This window comes from Symphalangus syndactylus, chromosome 21, assembly GCF_028878055.3.
Source record: "Symphalangus syndactylus isolate Jambi chromosome 21, NHGRI_mSymSyn1-v2.1_pri, whole genome shotgun sequence".
NCBI lineage: Eukaryota > Metazoa > Chordata > Mammalia > Primates > Hylobatidae > Symphalangus > Symphalangus syndactylus.
The window spans coordinates 7,844,682-7,865,088 of NC_072443.2; the positions used below are offsets into that span (position 1 = coordinate 7,844,682).

The 20,407-nt window shown below is 37.3% G+C and overlaps 1 protein-coding gene across 6 annotated transcripts in view; it reads right to left on the minus strand.

Moving 5' to 3' along the window:
• CADM2 (cell adhesion molecule 2) overlaps positions 1-20,407 on the minus strand; it is a 1,117,716-nt gene that overhangs the window by 168,077 nt on the left and 929,232 nt on the right. For 4 of the 6 annotated variants that reach the window (XM_063630530.1, XM_063630529.1, XM_055260303.2 and 1 more), the window contains 2 exons: positions 12,851-13,003; positions 9,952-10,089 (listed from right to left, as the gene is read on the minus strand). The exons of 1 other annotated variant lie outside the window; for it this stretch is intronic. In XM_063630530.1, coding sequence (XP_063486600.1) covers positions 9,952-10,089; positions 12,851-13,003 — 291 coding nt within the window. The remainder of the gene's footprint in view (positions 1-9,951; positions 10,090-12,850; positions 13,004-20,407) is intronic. One more of the 6 variants, XM_063630531.1, reaches the window with a different exon arrangement.

Below are 20,407 nucleotides of genomic sequence, written 5' to 3' on the forward strand. Positions count from 1 at the left end.
TATTATTTACTAAGTAGCTTACAGTAAAATTATGCTATATTTTGCCAACTTGAAAATTAGAAGCTGCACTATCTTTGATTGACATTAAAATGTATGGCAAGAACCTACTCACACGAGGAAACATAGCTAATGTCAATTTGAGCTTAATGGCCAAACATTTTGAAACACATGGTATATAATAAGTAAATAAGGCTTATAGAATAATGGCAATACCATTAGATACTGGCAAACTTCAATGACCCACTACAGAGTCCAGCTTTGGTGGCTAACCAGGTGTACACAGCATAATTCTCAGGGCAGGGAGCACACGTGGAGAGAAGTTCTGTTTGAAGCATACTGTACACATAATGAGAAATGGCTATTTTAAAAGGCTAAAACAAACATTTCTTATTACAGAATGACAGATCTTTATATAGTCAAAATCTCTTTCCTCATTATAAGTCACTTAACTTCAAAAACCTACTGTAAGCATAACCTTTTAAATTCTGTATAATTACTTCAACCTCAAACTTTTTTCTCTTTTATTTGAGACAAGGTCTTACTACATCACCCAGGTTAGAATGCAGTGGTGCTATCATGGCTCTCTGCAACCTCAAACTTCCAGATTCAAATGATCTTCCAACCTCAGCCTCCTAAGCAGCTGAGACTAATGTGCCACCACACCCAGCTAATTTTTAAATTTTTTGTAGAGAGAGGATCTCATTATTTTGTCCAGGCTGATGTCCAAGTCTTGGGTTCAATTGATCCCCCTGCCTCAGCCCCACAAAGGGCTGGGATTACAGGCATGGGCCACTGTGCCCAGCCTTAACCTCAACATTTTAAAGAATGAACTGTATTAGTCCATTCTCACACTACTAATAAAGATGCCCCCAAGGCTGAGTAATTTATAAAGAAAAAGAGGTTTAATGGACTCACAGTTTCATATGGCTGGGGTGGCCTCATGGCAGAAAGCAAAGGAGGAGCAAAGGCTTGGGAGGCCTCATGGCAGAAAGCACAGGAGGAGCAAAGGCACATCTTCCATGGCAGCAGGCAAGAGAGAGTGTGCAGGGGAATTGCCCTTTATATAACCATCAGATCTCATGAGACTTATTCACTATTATGAGAACAGCATGGGAAAACTTCCCCCACAATTCATTTACCTCCCACTGGGTCCCTCCCATAACACATGGGAATTATGGGATCCACAATTCAAGATAAGATTTGGATGGGGACACAGATTGCCCCCACATTTCAAAACCAATCATGCCTTCCCAACAGTCCCCTGAAGTCTTAACTCATTTCAGCATTAACTCAAAAGTCCACAGCCTGAAGTCTCATCTGAGACAAGGCTAGTCCCTTCTGCCTATGAGCCTGTAAAATCAAATGTAGTTAGTTACTTCTTAGATAAAATGGGGGTATAGTTATTTGGTAAATACACCTGTTCCAAATGGGAGAAATTGGCCAAAATGAAGGATCTACAGGCCCTGTGCATTGTCACAATCTGGCAGGGCAGCCAAATCTTAAAGCTCTGAAATTATCTCCTTTGACTCTATGTCTCACATCCAGGTTGCACTGATGCAAGAGGTGGGCTCCCACGTCCCGGTCACACTGATGCAAGAAGTGGGCTCCCATGGCCTTAGGCAACTGCACCCCCATGGCTATGTAGGGTACAGCCCCTCTCCCAGCTGCATTCATAGCAGGCGTGAGTGTCTGCAGCTATTCCAGGTGCAGACTTCAAGCTGTCAGTGGATCTACCATTCTCAGGTCTGGAGGACAGTGGCTCTCTTCTCACAGCTCCACTAGGCAGTGCCTCAGTCAGGACTCTCTGTGGGGGTTATGACCCCAATTTTCCTTCCTCATTGCCCTAGCAGAAGTTCTCCATGAGGGCCCTGCCCCTGCAGCAAACTTCTGCTTTGACATCCAGGCATTTCCATACATCCTCTGAAATCTAGGCAGAGGTTCCAGAATCTCAATTCTTGACTTTTTGCACCCATAAGCTCAACACCGCATGTAAGCCACTAAGGCTTGGGACTTGCACCCTCTGAAGCAGCATCCTGAGCTGTATGTTGGCCCCTTTTAGCCACAGCTAGAGCTGAAGCAGCTGGGGTGCAAGGCAACATGTCCAGAGGCTGTACACAACAGAAGTCCCTGGACCTGGCCCAGGAAACCATATTTCCCTTCTAGGCCTCTGGGCCTGTAATGGGAGGGGCTGCCCTGAAGGTCTCTGACATGCCCTGGAGACATTTTCCTCATTGTCTGGGTGATCAACATTTGGCTCCTAATTACTTATGCAAATTTTTGCAACCCACTTGAATTTCTCCCCAGAAAATGAGGTTTTCTTTTTTTTTTTTTTCTGATACTTTAAGTTTTAGGGTACATGTGCACAACGTGCAGGTTTGTTACATATGTATACATGTGCCATGTTGGTGTGCTGCACCCATTAACTCATCATTTACATTAGGTATATCTCCTAATGCTATCCCTCCCTGCTTCCTCTACCCCACAACAGGCCCCAGTGTGTGATGTTCTCCTTCCTGTGTCCAAGTGTTCTCACTGTTCAATTCCCACCTATGAGTGAGAACATGTAGGGTTTGGTTTTTCGTCCTTGCAATAGTTTGCTGAGAATGATGGTTTCCAGCTTCATCCATGTCCCTACAAAGGACATGAACTCATCATTTTTTATGGCTGCATAGTATTCCATGGTGTATATGTGCCAGATTTTCTTAATCCAGTCTATCGTTGTTGGACATTTGGGTTGGTTCCAATTCTTTGCTATTGTGAATAGTGCCGCAATAAACATACGTGTGCATGTGTCTTTATAGCAGCATGATTTATAATCCTTTGGGTATATACCCAGTAATGGGATTGCCGGGTCAAATAGTATCTCTAGTTCTAGATCCCTGAGGAATCGCCACACTGACTCCCACAATGGTTGAACTAGTTTACAGTCCCACCAACAGTGTAAAAGTGTTCCTATCTCTCCACATCCTCTCCAGCACCTGTTGTTTCCTGACTTTTTAATGATGGCCATTCTAACTGGTGTGAGATGGTATCTCATTGTGGTTTTGATTTGCATTTCTCTGATGGCCAGTGATGATGAGCATTTTTTCATGTGTCTTCTGGCTGCATAAATGTCTTCTTTTGAGAAATGCCTGTTCATATCCTTCGCCAACTTGTGAGGGGGTTGTTTGTTTTTTTCTTGTAAATTTGTTTGAGTTCATTGTAGATTCTGGTTATTAGCCCTTTGTCAGATGAGTAGATTGCAAAAATTTTCTTCCATTCTGTAGGTTGCCTGCTCACTCTGATGGTAGTTTCTTTTGCTGTGCAGAAGCTCTTTAGTTTAATTAGATCCCATTTGTCAATTTTGGCTTTTGTTGCCATTGCTTTTGGTGTTTTAGACATGAAGTCCTTGCCCATGCCTATGTCCTGAATGGTAATGCCTAGGTTTTCTTCTAGGGTTTTTATGGTTTTAGGTCTAACATTTGAGTCTTTAATCCATCTTGAATTAATTTTTGTATAAGGTGTAAGGAAGGGATCCAGTTTCAGCTTTCTACATATGGCTAGCCAGTTTTCCCAGCACCATTTATTAAATAGGGAATTGTTTCCCCAGAAAATGGGGTTTTCTTTTCTACTGCATCAGCAGGCTGCAAATTTCCCCTACTTTTATGCTCTGCTTTCTCTTTAATGTTTTACCACTCAGAAATTTCTTCTGCCATATACTCTAAATTATCTCTCTCAAGTTCAATTGTTCCACAGATCTCTATGGCAGTGGCAAAATGCCACCAATCTCTTTGCATGGCAAGGATGACCTTTACTCCCGTTCCCAACAAGTCTCTCATCTCCCTCTGAGACCACCTGAGCCTGAACTTTGTTGTCCATATCACTATTAGCATTTGATCAAAGCCATTCAAGAAGTCTCTAGGAAGTGCCAAAGTTTCCCACGTCTTCCTGCTTTCTGAGCCCTCCAAATCTCTAGGCAAGTCTAAACTTTCCCACATTTTCCTGTCTTCTTCTGAGACCTCCAAACTGTCCCTATCTTTCTGCCTGTTACCCAGTTTCAGAGTCACCTCCACATTTTTGGGTAACTTTACAGCAGTGTCTCATTAGTGTATTAGTCTGTCTCACGCTGCTAATACAGACATACCTGAGATGAGTAATTTATAAAGAAAAAGAGGGTTAATGGACTCACAATTCCACATGGCTGGGGAGGCCTCACTATCATGCAGGAAGGCGAAGGAAGAGCAAAGGCACATCGTACATGGTGGCAGACAAGAGAGCTCATGCAGGGGAACTGCCTTTATAAAACCATCAGATCTCATGAGACTTATTCACTATCATGGGAACAGCCTGGGAAAAACACACCCCCATGATTCAATTACCTCCCACCAGGTCCTTCCCACGACATATGGGGATTGTGAGTGAGGAATCAAGGTATGGGTAAGCTGTGTTCTCTGCTCAGTGTCACTTGGCTAAATAAAGATGTTAGCTGGGGCTATAGTTTCAATCTGAGTTACGGTCCTCTTCAAGCTCTCTGATTGTTAGTAAATTAATTTCCTTGAGACTATACGTCTGATGTCCCTATGTTTTCATTAGCTATCACCTGGGACTGCTTTCAGCTCCTAGAGATCACCCACAGTTCTTTGCCACATGGCATCCGTAAACAATTGACAGCATAGCTATTTGTTTTCTTCTAGGCCAGGAAAATAATGTCTCTCTGACTCTACCCCTTCTTAAAGACCTCGCCTAATTATATGAGGCCCATCCTTTCCCTTTGATGAACTCAAAAGGGGCCCACAGTGATAACTGCAAAACCCATTTTGTAATATAAGGTATCGTATTCGAGGCAATCATATCATATCATATTCACAATTATCTCCTGCACGCTAGGGGAAGGGCTTATACAAGGTTGTGGATAATTAAGAGTTATCATAGAATGCTGCCTAATGCATTAATGTAAAAGCTAGTTAGGTAGAAAAGATCTCTAAGTTTTGTAATAGTAAATCCTCAAACTGCACAGAACTAAACTTATACATGGAATGATAAATTTAATGTAAATGTAAGCTCTCAGGGAGCTGACAGACTTAGGAAGGCAATGCACATCTTTTCTCACACTAAGTAGCAGATATTCACTTTCTTGCTATGCAGAAGATTAAAGGCTGCAGTGAAACTACCTGTGGTTTTGGATGCAGCTCTGCCCAGAGGCACCAAAGGGATTTCTGAGTAAAACTCACATAGAGGGGATAAAAAACAGAGTTGGATGAAATTATGATTGTTTCATTTTACTTTTGAAAGCTTATTAAAAAAAAAGTCTCACTATTGCCTATAGAATAAGTTTCAAACCCTTAATCTGGAATAAAAGCTCTTTCATGACATAACTGAACCCTGCCTCTCTGTTTACTTCTCATGCCTATACCACACATAAAGTTTCATAGTTATTTCAATCACATGCAGTTACTCTGCATAGATATATGAAATTCATTTCTTCAAAGTGTCCTACCACCTACTTTTGTCCCAAACACATATGATGAATTCCACTCCTTTGTGAAAGAAAATAGGAATCTCAGGATCCCAAAATCACTGCGCCAAAGGGAAAGTTAAGCTTGGGATCTCAGTAATGAAGAAAAAAAAAAAAAGCCTTTCACTAACTGATAGCTACAATTTCACAAACCTATGTCATAGCCTTATAATAATAGAAGGCCATGTATCTCCCCAAATGATCCCTCTCCAAAATTACTGACAAGGAAATTCCTTCTGGGTCCGATAATCTATCAGAATACATGCCTTCCCTATAAACTAGCCCTAAAACAGAGTTCTGTACATTCTAACCATGACAATGCAAATTACCAGCTTTTCTTCACAGGTATGAAACAAAGAAAGACTAGAGATAATCCCTCTGCCTATCCAAGACCAGTGCATAATTGACTCTTTCCTTCACTTCATCTGTTCACATGGTTATCTTATGTAAAATGTAGATTGACTGAGAGACAAGTGCATAATTTACTTTTCCCCTACTCTCTCATGTAAAATATAGATGAACTGAGAGCTAATCAAACCCTCACAAGAATGTAACCACTTGCCTCATTGTCTACCCTTCCCCCAAACCCCTTTTTCCCTTCTTATTCCCCTCCTGCTTGCTCTTTCCCCTTTAAATATTGAAGTCCTCCAAACGCTTTTTGGAAAAGGCACAGACCAGAGATGTTTCTGTGATTTGTGTTATTTTCTTGGGCACGTCCTCAACCTTGGCAAAATAAACCTCAAGATCAACTGAGACTTGCCTCTGTCACTGTTTGGTTTATACATTGTTTAAGACACATTTGCTCCATAAACAGATCTTTACTGAGTGCCTGCTTCCATCAATGAACTGTTGTTAACCTCTCCCACCAAGTAGGACTGATATCTGCTACTTCTGCACAAAACTGTAGCCAGTTCATACCTGTGCTTGTTACATCTTATGTTTTTATGTCTGTTTCTCAACTGTGAACGCCTGGGAGGAATATTTTTGTTTTATTTGTTTATATTTCTAGGACTAATTCAGGAATTGGTACAACTCATCATGATTTCCTGAAAAAAAAAATTACAGTGATAATGATAATAATATCTAAAATGTATTCAGTGATTCCTTGTACTCTGAAAACACTTCATTCATATCATTTTATACAGAATTCTTGCAAAAGCACTTTGAGGCAACCATTATTATCCTTATTTAGCAAAGGAGAAAAAGAAAGCTCAGAGACAGAGGCAGGACTTCTGTATAGTTTACTGATAATCCTCATTTTACATTCTTCATACCAACGTGATCCTGAAACAGGAGCGTCAACATCATTCACACATTTAACACAATGGTAAACATGCACAATTTCAGGCTCCCCCATGGGCCTGATCCACCAGAAAATCTTGGATCAAGGCCTGATAATCTGAGATTCAGCAAGCCCTGTACTTGATGATGCCCTGTGCTTAATGGCTACAGCTTCAGAACCACTGTTCTATAATCAAGTATGGACATATTCTGGCCAAGAAAGTGTGATAAACTGGCACTTTCAAGTGACTTTTACCCAGAAACTTGGATATAAAATTAATATGTTAGGTAGTGATAGAGAAAAGATAAAGATTTGTATAAATGTTTCTATTTTTAGGAAAATATTCTCCATAACATGTTTGATAACCCCAAAGACATCTTAAACAGCTGCAGGTCAAGTTTCTTGGTTTCTCATTTCCATCTTCACTAATGCACCACAGAATACTGTGAAATTGAGAGGCATTTTAACAATTTCTTATTGAATTGAATTTAATTGAATTTGATTAGCCTGTCTTTTCCGTTTGCCTTATTTTATGCTAGGGAGTGTGTTTTTAAAACGTGTCAAGTGATATTATACTAAAAACAGTTAGATGGTAATAAGAAGTCAAACTTTTATCCCTGAAAAGACAAAATAGTGCCAGATAATGTGGATTACTCCTTTAAATAAGGAGGATTTGCTAAAGCAGAAGAGTGAAATTTTGCTTAGCATATCCAGAAACAGCGACTATAGTGAATATTCACTTTGTGCTGTAGTCTTTACCTAACTGTATTCACATATACACTTACAAAAATAAAATATATGCCACTCAGAAAGGTCACCATCTGGTTAGGTAGACAAATAATGTAAACATGCTAAAGAATTATATGATTAGATAGATAGATACCTAGATACATAGACAGATAGATAGATGCAAGTGTAGAGATGAATGCTCTGTAAATGGCAGTGCATTGAAGAGCATAGAAAAAATGGGATATTCACAAGTTTTCAATACAGCATAGAACCATATTCTGATTCTGTACCTGTTTCTGTCTTCATTGTTGTTCTGATCTTGATTCACATGATTTTAAACTATGTTGTTTGCAAGATTAAACTTTTCATATTTCTTCATATGAGCAAAAATCTTTCCCCTCCTGCTCAATGTATGATTAAATCTGTTTGGCATTTGAAACAGAGGCCAATTTTGTCAAAAATTCACTTCCTTTATAAATGTCTGAGTATATCATGGGTTTGTCATGCAGCTACAATGTGAAAAACAATCAATCAATATGAATGAGGTACTTAATATGTGAAAGTGTATGACCTCCTTGAGGATACAAGGGAGGCAAATCCTTGGAACAAAAATAAAATAATAAGAAAGTGAGAACTGAGTAAACAACTAATTAATTAACTAATTGTGCCAGAATTTAGGAAGAAAAAACATGTAGGTAATAAAGTAATTCATTGAAAGATTGTATCTAAGAAGTGCATTTTAGTGTAAGCCAAGACCTTCACACAGAAGGAAATATGTGATGTGTAAGAGTTCATTGCCTGGAGAATTCTTACAGGATACAGGAAGCAGATTTTAAATTTATTCTAAAGTTTAGGGCTTTCCATTAGAAACGCTTAAGCAGAAAAGTGCCTGGATCAGATTCTTGTTGTAGTAAGATAACTCTGGAAGCAGTGTGGAACATCCATTAAAGAGAGACCTAACCAAGTCCAGAAATGTCCAGACTAACATATCCTAGAGGCAGAATTAGAATGGATGTTACTAAGCCTTGACAGAATTCAAGAATCAGGCTACACAGTAACCTGAAATTTAATTTAGCATAATAAGATGTCTAACTTGTGTCTTGGGACTTGTATTTCTCAAAATGTAATGCAATAATGTATATTTATAAGAAATACTAAGGCAAGAGTAGTTATCAGGGTAAAATTATGGATAAGGGCCTTTTTTGGGAAAAATATGCAGAGAAAGAGTAATTAAAACAGGAAATTGATAAAAATAATTGTATGGATTATAATCACAATTTCTCAGTAATACAGGCAATCTTATCTGCTAAGCCTGCATGCCCATTACAAAGATTTAATTAGTGTGATATAAGGTATCACAATTATAGGTTAAAATATTCAAACGTCTGAGCACGGTGGCTCACACCTGCAATCCTTGCACTTTAGGAGGCTGAGGCAGGAGGGTCACTTTAGCCCAGAAGTTCGAGACCAGCCTAGGCAACATAGCATGATCTCTACAAAAAATAAAACAAGTTAGCCAAGCATGGTCATGCACGCCTGTATTCCCAACTACTCAGGAGGCTGAGGCGGGAAAATCACTGGAGCCTAGGAGTGCGAGGTACAGTGAGGTATGATCGTACCACTGCATTCCAGCCTCGGTGAGACAGCAAGCCCCTATCTCTTGAAAATAAATAGATAAATAACATTTTAAAATAAGCAGAATGGTTTGCATAAACCTGTTTCATAGAAGATAATGTTGAAAATAATACATATTACATAGGAAATATGTTTTAATAATCATCATAAACAATTCTTATACTTAAATACCAAGCCATCTCCCTTATAAACTTATTCCCCTCCTAAAGAATGTACGTTTGAGAGAGTGTGTGTGTGTGTGTGTGTGTGTGTGTGTGTGATAGAGAGAGAGAGTTTAAATTTACATGTATAAAGAATTTAAAGTTATGCACTTTTACTTAGACAAGTACACATTTTTGCCTTTGGTGAGAATTAACAGGAATCAAATTTATTGATGTTTAACCAGTTTTATTCTCAGAACACTATAATTCCCCAAACTAAGTTGAAGAAATAATTTAAACAGTTTCTCTGTCTTTAACCTAAATATTATATATGAGTTCTGAAATGATAATATCTAATATGTAATATTGTGAAGTATGAATCTATATGTTTCTTCATATATTAACTTAATTATTCCCTCAACTTTTCCATAAGGCATATATTATTTTTAAACCTATTTTACAGAAGAGGAAAATGAGGCACACAGGGATCACACTTACATATTAATATATCTTGTAAAATTACCTTACTTAAGAATGGGTAAATCTTGTTCAAATGATGCATAATCTGTAAGAGACACTATGGTTTGAAAAATAATGTAAAATGCCTTTTTCTTAACATGTCATACTGTTTTCAGCACATTAATTTTGATTTTCATTTTTCTATTCTTTACCTTTAATCTCTTTGTCATTTTTGAACCATCTTATATCAGCTGCAGGTTTACTACCAGATGTTTTGCAAGTCAGCTGCATCAAGTCACCCTCCATAACTGGTGATGAGAATCCACTAATCTGAGGCTTTTCAGGAACACCTGAAATTTAAGCAAATGATGAAGTGAGCATCAATCTTCAGGGTTGATTTGTTATTATGTCTATTACTTTCACACATGAAACTGAACTGGATGGTTAACTGACAAGAAGTTCAATCAAGATTAACAAACTACTATGTAATAAACTGCTTCATGTGTGTGTGTGTGTATACATACATAGGTGTATATGTCTATATGCATACACATAAACGTATATACATATGCATAAACATAAATGTAAATACACATCCATACACATACATATGTGTACAGATATATACATATATATAGTATCAAAAAAGTATGTAAGATGCATATAGCTCAAAGTAGTTTTTAAAATTAAATTGTAATTTTTTTTTTTTTTTTTGAGACAGGGTCTTGCTCTGTCGCCCAGGCTGGAGTGGACTGGCTCGATCTCGGTTCACTGCAACCTTCGCCTCCCAAGTTCAAGTGATTCTCCTGCCTCAGACTCCCAAGTAGCTGGGATTACAGGTGTGCACCACCATGCCCGACTAATTTTTGTATTTTTTTTTTTTTTGAGATAGAGTCTTGCTCTGACCCCAGGCTGGAGTGCAGTGGTGCAATCTCTGTTCACTGCAACCTCCACCTCCCAGGTTCAAGCAATTCTCCTGCCTCAGCCTCCCGAGTAGCTGGGATTACAGGTGGGTGCCACCACGCCCGGCTAATTTTTGTACGTTTAGTAGATATGGGGGTTTCTCCACGTTGGCCAGGCTGGTCTCGAACTCCTGACCTTGTGATCTGCCCACTTCAGCTTCTCAAAGTGCTGGGATTATAGGCATGAGCCACCGTGCCTGGCCTAATTTTTGTATTTTTTAGTAGAGATGGGGTTTCATCATGTTGGCCAGGCTGGTCTCAAACTCCTGACCTCAATTGATCCACCTACCTCGGCCCCCAAAGTGCTGGGATTACAGGCATGAGCCACCGTGCCTGGCCTCAACTGTAAAATTTTACCTGTCAAAATACTCTTGTAAATCTTAAAAACAATCATTTAATGTATTTTACAATTACTAGTGTAGAGATTTTAAAAGGTATATTGCATTAAAGAAAAAAAACTCACAAAACATATTTCTTTATCCCTTACCAAATTATGATTTAACTTTAGCTTCTTTCTTGCCTGATGTCATAGTTCTTAAAGCTTAAAAAGAATATTATCATCTCTGTATTTTGCAGCCAGGCACGGTGGCTCATCCCTGTAATCTCAACACTTTGGGAGGCCGAGGTCAAGTTATCGAGACCATCCTGGCCAACATGGTGAAACCCCGTCTCTACCAAAAATACAAAAAAAAAAAAAAAAAATTAGCCGGGTGTGGTGGCAGGCACCTGTAATCCCAGCTACTCAGGAGGCTGAGGCCGGAGAATCGCTTGAACGTGGGAGACAGAGGTTGCAGTGAGCTGAGATGGCGCCACTGGACTCCAGCCAGGCTGCAGAGTGAGACTCCGTTTCAAAAAAAAAAAAAAAAAAGAAGAATGTTGGAAAGCACCAATATGAGAAGTAGAAATTAAACAACAGGAACAACAAAGATACATGAAAAATTAACATAACTCCTCTTAACATTTTTTGTCTTCACCTACATACTACCTGCTTTCTTTTTAAAAAATCTATTCCACATCACCATTTAATAAAGTGAATTCATCAGTCATCTATTCTTTGGATTTCAAATTGGCTCTCTACAGAAGAATACATTAACCTTATGCAGTTGTTATCCTGAAATACTCCATTTTAGTGGATATAGTTTGTCTTTAATGGCAAACTTGTGAAGATTTTTATAAAATAGTCCCAGTGTGACTTGCAGAGAAATATGTTTTATATCCTATGCACAAAACCAATTCACTAGCTGGATTAACTTTAATATTCCCACCCAAAAGAACAGCATGTGTTAGTCCTTTTAAATGGAACATTGTGCCTTTTTCTATCTAAAGAGGGAAGCAAGCTTGGGGAAAAAAAATCAATCTTTAAATTCCTCTAACTTGTTCAGCATGCAGGTGTGTTTCAATGAACTGCAGCAATTTCAGCTGATTGGGGCACTGACGTCTGTGGAATCACAGAGAGCTAGGAGCTGCAACTTTATTTCCTCAGAATCTCTATGAATGTATTGCTTTTCTTGTGTCACTTTCACCTTTGGGAAAATGGCCCAATATTTAGAGAATAAAAGCACAAAGAAACTACAAGCTGCAAGCTCAAGCGACATTAGGTACTTCATTTAGGAATCTAGAAAATATAATTTTAAAAGGAGAGAAGACACATGGAAATATCAGGGTCATTTAAATGCACTAAATACACAAGCAGGTCATATTTGAGAGCCACAAGTTAGCAAGAAAGGCCTTATTAGGTGACTTACATGATCAAATAAAGGAGCACAGTATAGAACACAAGTTGAACTCACTATGCTCATTACTGTGCCATGTTGTAAAAGGATCAGAATATATACAATATATAGACTATTTGATAAAAAAGAAACTAGCTGAAATCAAGAGAACTGGTGTCTATTGCTGGCTAAGAAACAAAATAGCTATGTGCCTTCTAGCAGTCATATACATCTTTGAATCTATCTTTGTCCCTTTATAAAATGCGGAAAGTGACTAAATGATTTTAAAACGCCTGTGTTAAAATGTAGCAGAGAAAGGATTAAACCGTATCTATTCATGTAATCTTCAAAATATATTTTTGTATTGAATTATGTTGCTGTGGCAATATATATCATTTTGGTTTTGTGATTATATGGTGTTAGTCCCTTGCACTTACCCAGAACGGTGAGATAGGCCTTGGAAGTTTTGACAGGCATTGTAAATAAAGAACAGGTGTACTGTCCTTCATCAGAGAGAGACACATCACTGACACTAATACTCAATTCATGCCAGGAAGCGCGAACCAGCTCGATCCTATTGTCCCTTAAAGCTGGAAAGAGAAAATATTGAAAATGTAAATAAGGACATCAGAAACAGTCAGTATTTTTAGACTATATATTTTCAACACAATACAATAAATGTTTTCTTTGGCCATACATTGAAATCTTGTTTCTTGGAACAGTTTAAAAAAAGTTTAAATATATTGAAATATTTTATCAGATTTTTAAAAATCAAAGTAGAATTAGGTGCTCCTTAATGTTTTCATAAATAACTTTTTAATTAAATGATTACATCTAATACAATACTTCAGATGAGGTAGATACTGATGTTGATAAACATAACTTTCCTCTGCAAATCTTTCATAGAATGCCAGTGCCGAGAAAAGCTATAAACAAAATGGGTTCACTTCTATGGACAGATAAATTTGGTAAACTGTGACTGCTGCAGGCCTTCCAAGGCAACAACAAAAATATTGGCATATTACAAGCTCTCTGCAGTAGAGGCATTTGAACTATTTCAACTTGAGCTGATATTGAGCAGAAAGGCACCTGTAAACTATCTGACTTTTAAATTTGCTCTAATTGGTTGGTGCCACTGCTGTACTGTATGTTAATACAGTCTTTGGTCTGAATCACCTTTTCTATCACAAGACACTTAGCATCTTGCTGAATTATGCTTCACTTGACTCATTTTGGGGGAAAAAGAAAAGCATTAAAAAGTTGATCATTATGTGCTCTACTAAGTAGAGCTGTAGAATCAGGAATTAAGCAAGCAGCAACTAAAAGAGTACTCTAAAAGGTAGAAAGAGTGAGGAGGACTAGTTAAAGACACCAGCACCCAAGGAAAATCCCAGTAGCTTCCCAAACAACAGTAAAAGACGATCCAGACCCAGCTTCTCCCAACCACAAACTAGAAACAGAAGGTAGTCTAGGTAGACTCATTTTTATTGCTGATCAAATGAGAATCCATCCAACAATATCAGGAGAGACTGGGTTACCCGCAAGGAGAGTGAAGTACGAGCCTTACTAACAGCAAACAGCCAGAGAAAGTGACCTCTTTTTCCAGGATGCCTAAGACTTCCCCTCTCCATCTAGAGGTACTGAGCAGATAAGCAGCTCTAGTAGTGTGTGTGGAGGGTGAGGCGGGAGGGTATCTGCGGGGGGTGGGGATGTCTCTACAACAAGTACAGAGCCCTGGAAGTAATCCTCTTTTCATTAGCTAGAGCAAGGGTCCCCATCCCTAGGCCATGGGCCAGTCCCAGTTTGCAATCTGTTAGGAACTGGGTCACACAGCAGGAGGTGAGCCATGAGCCAGCCGACATTACTGCCTGAGCAGGGGCACTTCACATAGGAGAGTGAACCCTATTGTGAACTCTGGATATGAGGCATCTAGGTCGTGTGCTCCTTATGAGAATCTAACTAATGCCTGATGATTTGAGGTCAAACAATTTCATCCCAAAACCATCCCCCACACACACCGCCCACCATCCATGGAAAAATTGTCTTCCACAAAACTGGTTCCTGGTGCCAAAAAGGTTGGGGACCGCTGAGCTAGAGCATTTTTTACCTCACCTAGACCACTACAGCTTAGCCTGGGGAATCTCCTCTTCTCCCTTCGGTGGACCAGAAGAGATCAGTGTGGCCCCCAGTAGAATTAGACAAATCAACCTGTCCAAATAGCAGCACAAAGTCCCTAAAAATTAAATTCTCATTAGAACCACAGCCCGTAATTGAAAGCTAGGACTATCATGTTATACCTAAACAGGGCAACTCCTTCTTAGAATAAATTTAATTAGCATTCAGAGTCTCTTAACATAATCAAAATGTTCAGCATATAATAAAAAAAACTTACTAGTCATACTAAACACCAGGAAAATCATAACCGAATGAGAAAAAATAACAGATGCCTACACTGAGATGAATCAAATATTGAAATTTTTGACAAAAATTTTTAAGCAACCATTATAAAAATACTTTAATAAGCAGTTACTAATTATCTTGACACAAATGAAAAAAAACAGAAATCCTTAGCATGAAAAATGTTATTAAAAATGGACGTTATAGAAATACAAATACAAAAGCCAATATAAAAACTAATTGGATTTGCTCTATAGTACAGTGAAAATGACAGAGGATAGAATCAGTTAATTTAAAGGCAGAGAAATAGAATTCACCCAATCTGAATATCTGAGAGAAAATAGAAGAATAAAAAGAAAAGATAGCAAAGAACAGAGCCCCAGGGACCTGTGAGACAATAATGAAATATCCATCAGTGGTATCATTACAGTCCCAGAAGGAAAGAAGAACGAGAGTGGGACTAAAAGAGTATTCAAAGAAGTAATGTTTGAAAACATTCCAAATTTGGCAAAAGTCAGGAAGATAGAGAATCAATCAAGAAGCTGAGTGAAACCCAAGTAGGAAAAACCCAAATAACTCTGTCGAGATACATCAAGAGGAAACTTCGAAAAGCTAGCATTGCTGCCTGAGCTCCACCTCCTGTCAGATGAGTGGGGGCATTTCTCACAGGAGAGTAAACTTTACTGTGAAAACTAGACGAAAACTAGATAAACAAACTTCTTGAAAGGAGCCCAAGGGAATAGCTTATTACCTGTAAGAGAATACAAATTCAAATGACAATGCATTTCCCATTTCAAGTCATGGAGGCCAGAGGAAGTGGTGCATTTTTCAACTTCTGAGAAAGAACTGTCAACTATGATTTCTTAACCAGTAAAACTATCCTTTAGGAATCAGGAAATAAATATGTTCTTAGAAGAAAGAGAAACAGATAATTTGCCTCTAGCAGGACTGTCTTAAAGAAAAAATAGTTTGTTCAAACATAAAAGAATTAGTAATGAGGAAATCTTGAAGCATCAAGAAGAACGAACCGAAAAATAACAAAAATATGAGAAAATACAATAGACTACACTTCTCCTGAGTTTTTTCAAATATAAGATTATTAAAACAAAAAGTATAACTTTGATAATGTCCACCATATATAGAAGGAATACTTAAGACAAGAAAAAAAGTGGATAGGGCAAATATACCTAGTGGAAGTAAGGTTTCCATACTTGAAGTGGTAAAATGTTGCTACTAGTAGACTGTGTCAATTACATCTGTTAATTGCAGTACCCACAGCAACCACTAAGAAAGGCACACAAAGAATACACTCAAAAACTCTATAAATAAAGATGGAATCCATTTATACGATGTTTTGAGATAACAAATTTATGGAGGTAGAGAACAGAGTTTGGTTGCCAAGGACTAGGGATGGCAGGGGCGATGGAGAGTGGAGGGACATGGGTGTGGCTCTATGAGGAAGAAGGGATCCTTGTGGTTCTGAACTGTTTTGTCTCTTGATTATAGTGCTGGATACATGAACCTACACGTGTAACAACATTATCTAGAACTAAACATACAAACACACACACACTTACACATATGCACACAAAAATAAATACATGTAAAACTGATGAAAGCCAAGTAAGACTATTAAACTGTTTTAGTGTTAATTTCCTCATTGTGATGTTGTTTCATAGCTTTACAGCTGTTTGTTGGGTGAAAGGTACATAAGAGCTCTCTGTATTATTTCTTACGACTACCTATAAATCCACAAAAAATTTGATTAAAAAATTTTAATGTACATTTGATGGAGTAGGGGGAACAGTTAGGATATCAAAACTTAAAATTCAGTGTACCCATTTACTACACAAGAGGGTAATCTCAAATGTCATACATTTTAAAATTACCTGCACCTTCCCTATATGCTTTGTGAGAGGAGCAGATAATTATAAAATATATAACCTTTGGGAAAATTCTAAATCATTGTGATTCTAAATATCTTTAAAAAATCATCCTCCCACACACTCAAATAATAAATACCTAAATGATTGTATCCCCTTTGCTGTCATTCTTTGTGAACTCTGATTGCTTAGGAAGATATATACTTGCAAATATTTTTAGAATTGATTTATATTGTATGTGAAAAATAAAGCAGGTCTGTGCTTGTGACTGTATTTGGATACAGCACACTTTAAAAAAAATGTCTATTTCATACTCTATCTCCTACATGCCATGATATAGATGCCTTGTTTAGCTGCCAGAGGAAAATAGTAGAGCACAAATTTGTTATTATCACAATAGGAACTCGTGCTATATCAACCCCTTCTCAAAACAATGATTTATTCACATAAATATTTATCTTATATAAATATATGCATTTATATATAATTTTATAATTTTGTTACTATGTGTACATAAATACTAAATATATATGTATATTATACATACTCATATATTTTGTTCACACATTTTTTAAGAGGTCACCAAAAGGAAAAATCTCAAATTCCTGCCATGATACTGTATGGATAGAACATGTTACCCACCTCCTATGTTCAATTTCATTTCCCTTAACACAGGTTGCACTGACACAGACAGAGCTTACAATTCTCAGTGAATCCGGACAAAAGGAATTTAACTCTATTTTAGCCAGACTGTATTTTGGAACCTATATAACATCACTAAAGTTAAACTGAATTGCTCACTACATACGAATATAAGACTTTCATATTTAAACCATTTTCATGGAATAAGGCTAAAGGTACTGATTTGAAATCAAAAGACTTGGCTGTAGACACTTGTATGAAGTCAGTTTCTGGTGATAATAATTTCTGATTCCTTCCATCTTTGGATTATGATGAGAACTGAATGATATCATGGAGAATGTAAAGTGACTTAAAATACATCTACAATGACATTTTAAAATTATTTGGGGTTTGGAATCCTGAGGATAAATTAGATATTTTCATGTCTGAAATATTTCAACCAATTCAACTTATCAAATCATATAATACTTTCAGTTGTTTCTATGATTATTACCAGACTTGACTAATTAAAAACTAGGCTCTGAAAAGTAGAACACATGAAGTTTTATGTAAGCTTCATTATAGTTTAATCATATTAACTTGAGCAAGTTACTTAAATACGTCTCAGTCCTCTATGAGGTAAAACTCCTATGCTACATCACAGTGAAAGTATAGAGAACGTGGTTTAGAATTTTAGAACTGAAATATATGAATATATATTTAAAAATGGACAACACATTCTTAAGGACCAAGAAACTGCCAAAATTACTACATGGATTATTTATTGTGTACATTTTCTTAATAGTTTATTGGCTAAGCAATAGAGCTGCCTAACAATATTTTCCATGAACTGAATATTTTAAGTAAATCCTACATCCACATTGTTAATCTTTTCAAGTTCACAAACACTTATGATGTCATCTACAGTTCACTTTAAAACAGCATTTCAAGTACGAAAGAATAAGGAAAAAACCTTTAACAGTCCAAAGAGGAATATACTATAACTCAATGGGTTCCCTGTGAGCAGGAACCTTGTTTCACTATTTCAGCACCCTGAGCTATAGCTATCTACACAGTAGGCATTCAGTGAGTAGCTATTGAATTGAAACTGAGAGCTAAACTCTGTCTATATGTGATAAGAACAGAGTGAAAAAGAGCTGAACTAGGAAGTCCTCTTCAATATCTCTCCACAGGATCCCCCACGGGTAAGAAGCCACAAAAAACCAAAAAAAAAAAAAAAAAAATGCAGAGGAAAAAAATGTTCCATTTAGACACTGTTGAGTATAAAAGAGCTCGAAACATCACGCTACACAAATTTTTTAAGTAAGTGAGAGTTCACTGGAAAATGATCTGACCTATTGAATGAGTGAACTTTTTCATTTTACCTCACGGTTTCCCAAAACACAAAAGGCCGTAGTTAATCAGAGACCATTCATATCATGTAACTGTTCTATGTAGCAGGTCTCAAATATACAGTGAACCTAAATAAAGAATTGTAATATTGTCAGTGGAAATGAATTCAATGTTTTTAAAAATGTTTCCCTTTGAGGACACAGAATATAAATCATTACCTGAATGTCCTTTTCAATAATAAACTAAAAACTCAAACATTTTATTTAAAAATATTTTAAAACATTAAACTAGGAATGAATAAAGAATAAAAGAAATGAGCATGTGTAATAAAAGAAAAAAAGGATATTATTCACATATCACAGAGCTATTAAAAATAAGCGAATGGGTTAAGTAGGCCACTTTGAGGTCATGCCCTAACAGCCATTAGTTGCCTGCCACCCACCGGTGGGGTAATTTAGCAGTTCAAAACTCGAAATTCTGGAAGATTCCATCTTAGCTGCGTATAACACTCTACTATATGACCAATGAGTAAAACTCTATTAAATAGTACTTAACTCTGGATAAAATGATTTTTCCAATACACCGTTGGTTTTAAATGGTTCAACAATCATACAAATGTGTATTTTGGATTCATGCTGAATAAAATAAAAATGCCTAAGACAATTAATTGGAGGATTTCAGACACATTTTATGCCCACTTCTAACAAAAGATACCAGCATATTAAGTAAGTTGTATGTTAATCAGTTTTAGACCAAATTAACTTAGTAAGAATAGCACTGTTGAATTTACGTAGCATGATTTATTCAAGAACCTGCTAGCAATTTGTGAATACTTACATTCACAGTTTTCTTTCCTTAAGTGTTATATTTATAAAGGTGATCACATACTCCTTGCTGGAAACTTTAAAAGGTATCTTCAAACTGATTTCTAGTGAGTAATAATTCATGTCACATTTTAGAATGATTAAATCATGACTAAAAGTCATATTCCATTGTGAGTCACTTTAAGAGAACATTAAAATACAACATTTCTTACATTTTTTCTAGTTTACCCATTGGACATGAAACTTTCCCAAACTGGGATTATGATATACCTTTTTGGGCTTTTTTCAAGGCCTCACACATGTCATGGTACGTATCAATACCCATTAGTAATTTATTAGATTAAATTGAATATGTGGATTATCAATCTTCAGCATATAATATTCTATAATTGTATTAACGTTTTAGAAAATTCCACGTATTAAGTGAATTTTTTTTTTTTTTTTTTTTTTTGAGACAGAGTCTCGCTCTGTCGCCCAGGCTGGAGTGCAGTGGCGCAATCTCGGCTCACTGCAAGCTCCGCCTCCCGGGTTCAAGCCATTCTCCTGCCTCAGCCTCCCAGGTAGCTGGGACTACAGGCGCCCACCACCACGCCCGGCTAATTTTTTGTATTTTTAGTAGAGACGGGGTTTCACCGTGTTAGCCAGGATGGTCTCAATCTCCTGACCTCGTGATCTGCCCCCCTCGGCCTCCCAAAGTGCTGGGATTACAGGCGTGAGCCACTGTGCCCGGCCTTAAGTGAATATTTTATACTGTGTGATTTTTATCATTATAATTCATTATATTTTATAGACAAGTACTAAAGGAAAACCTACATCAGGATGATAGGAATCACTTCAAGTATCACTTGGCTACATAGTTCTCAATGTATAACATTGCACTCATGAGACTTTAGCCAAGACAAACGTTGCACACATT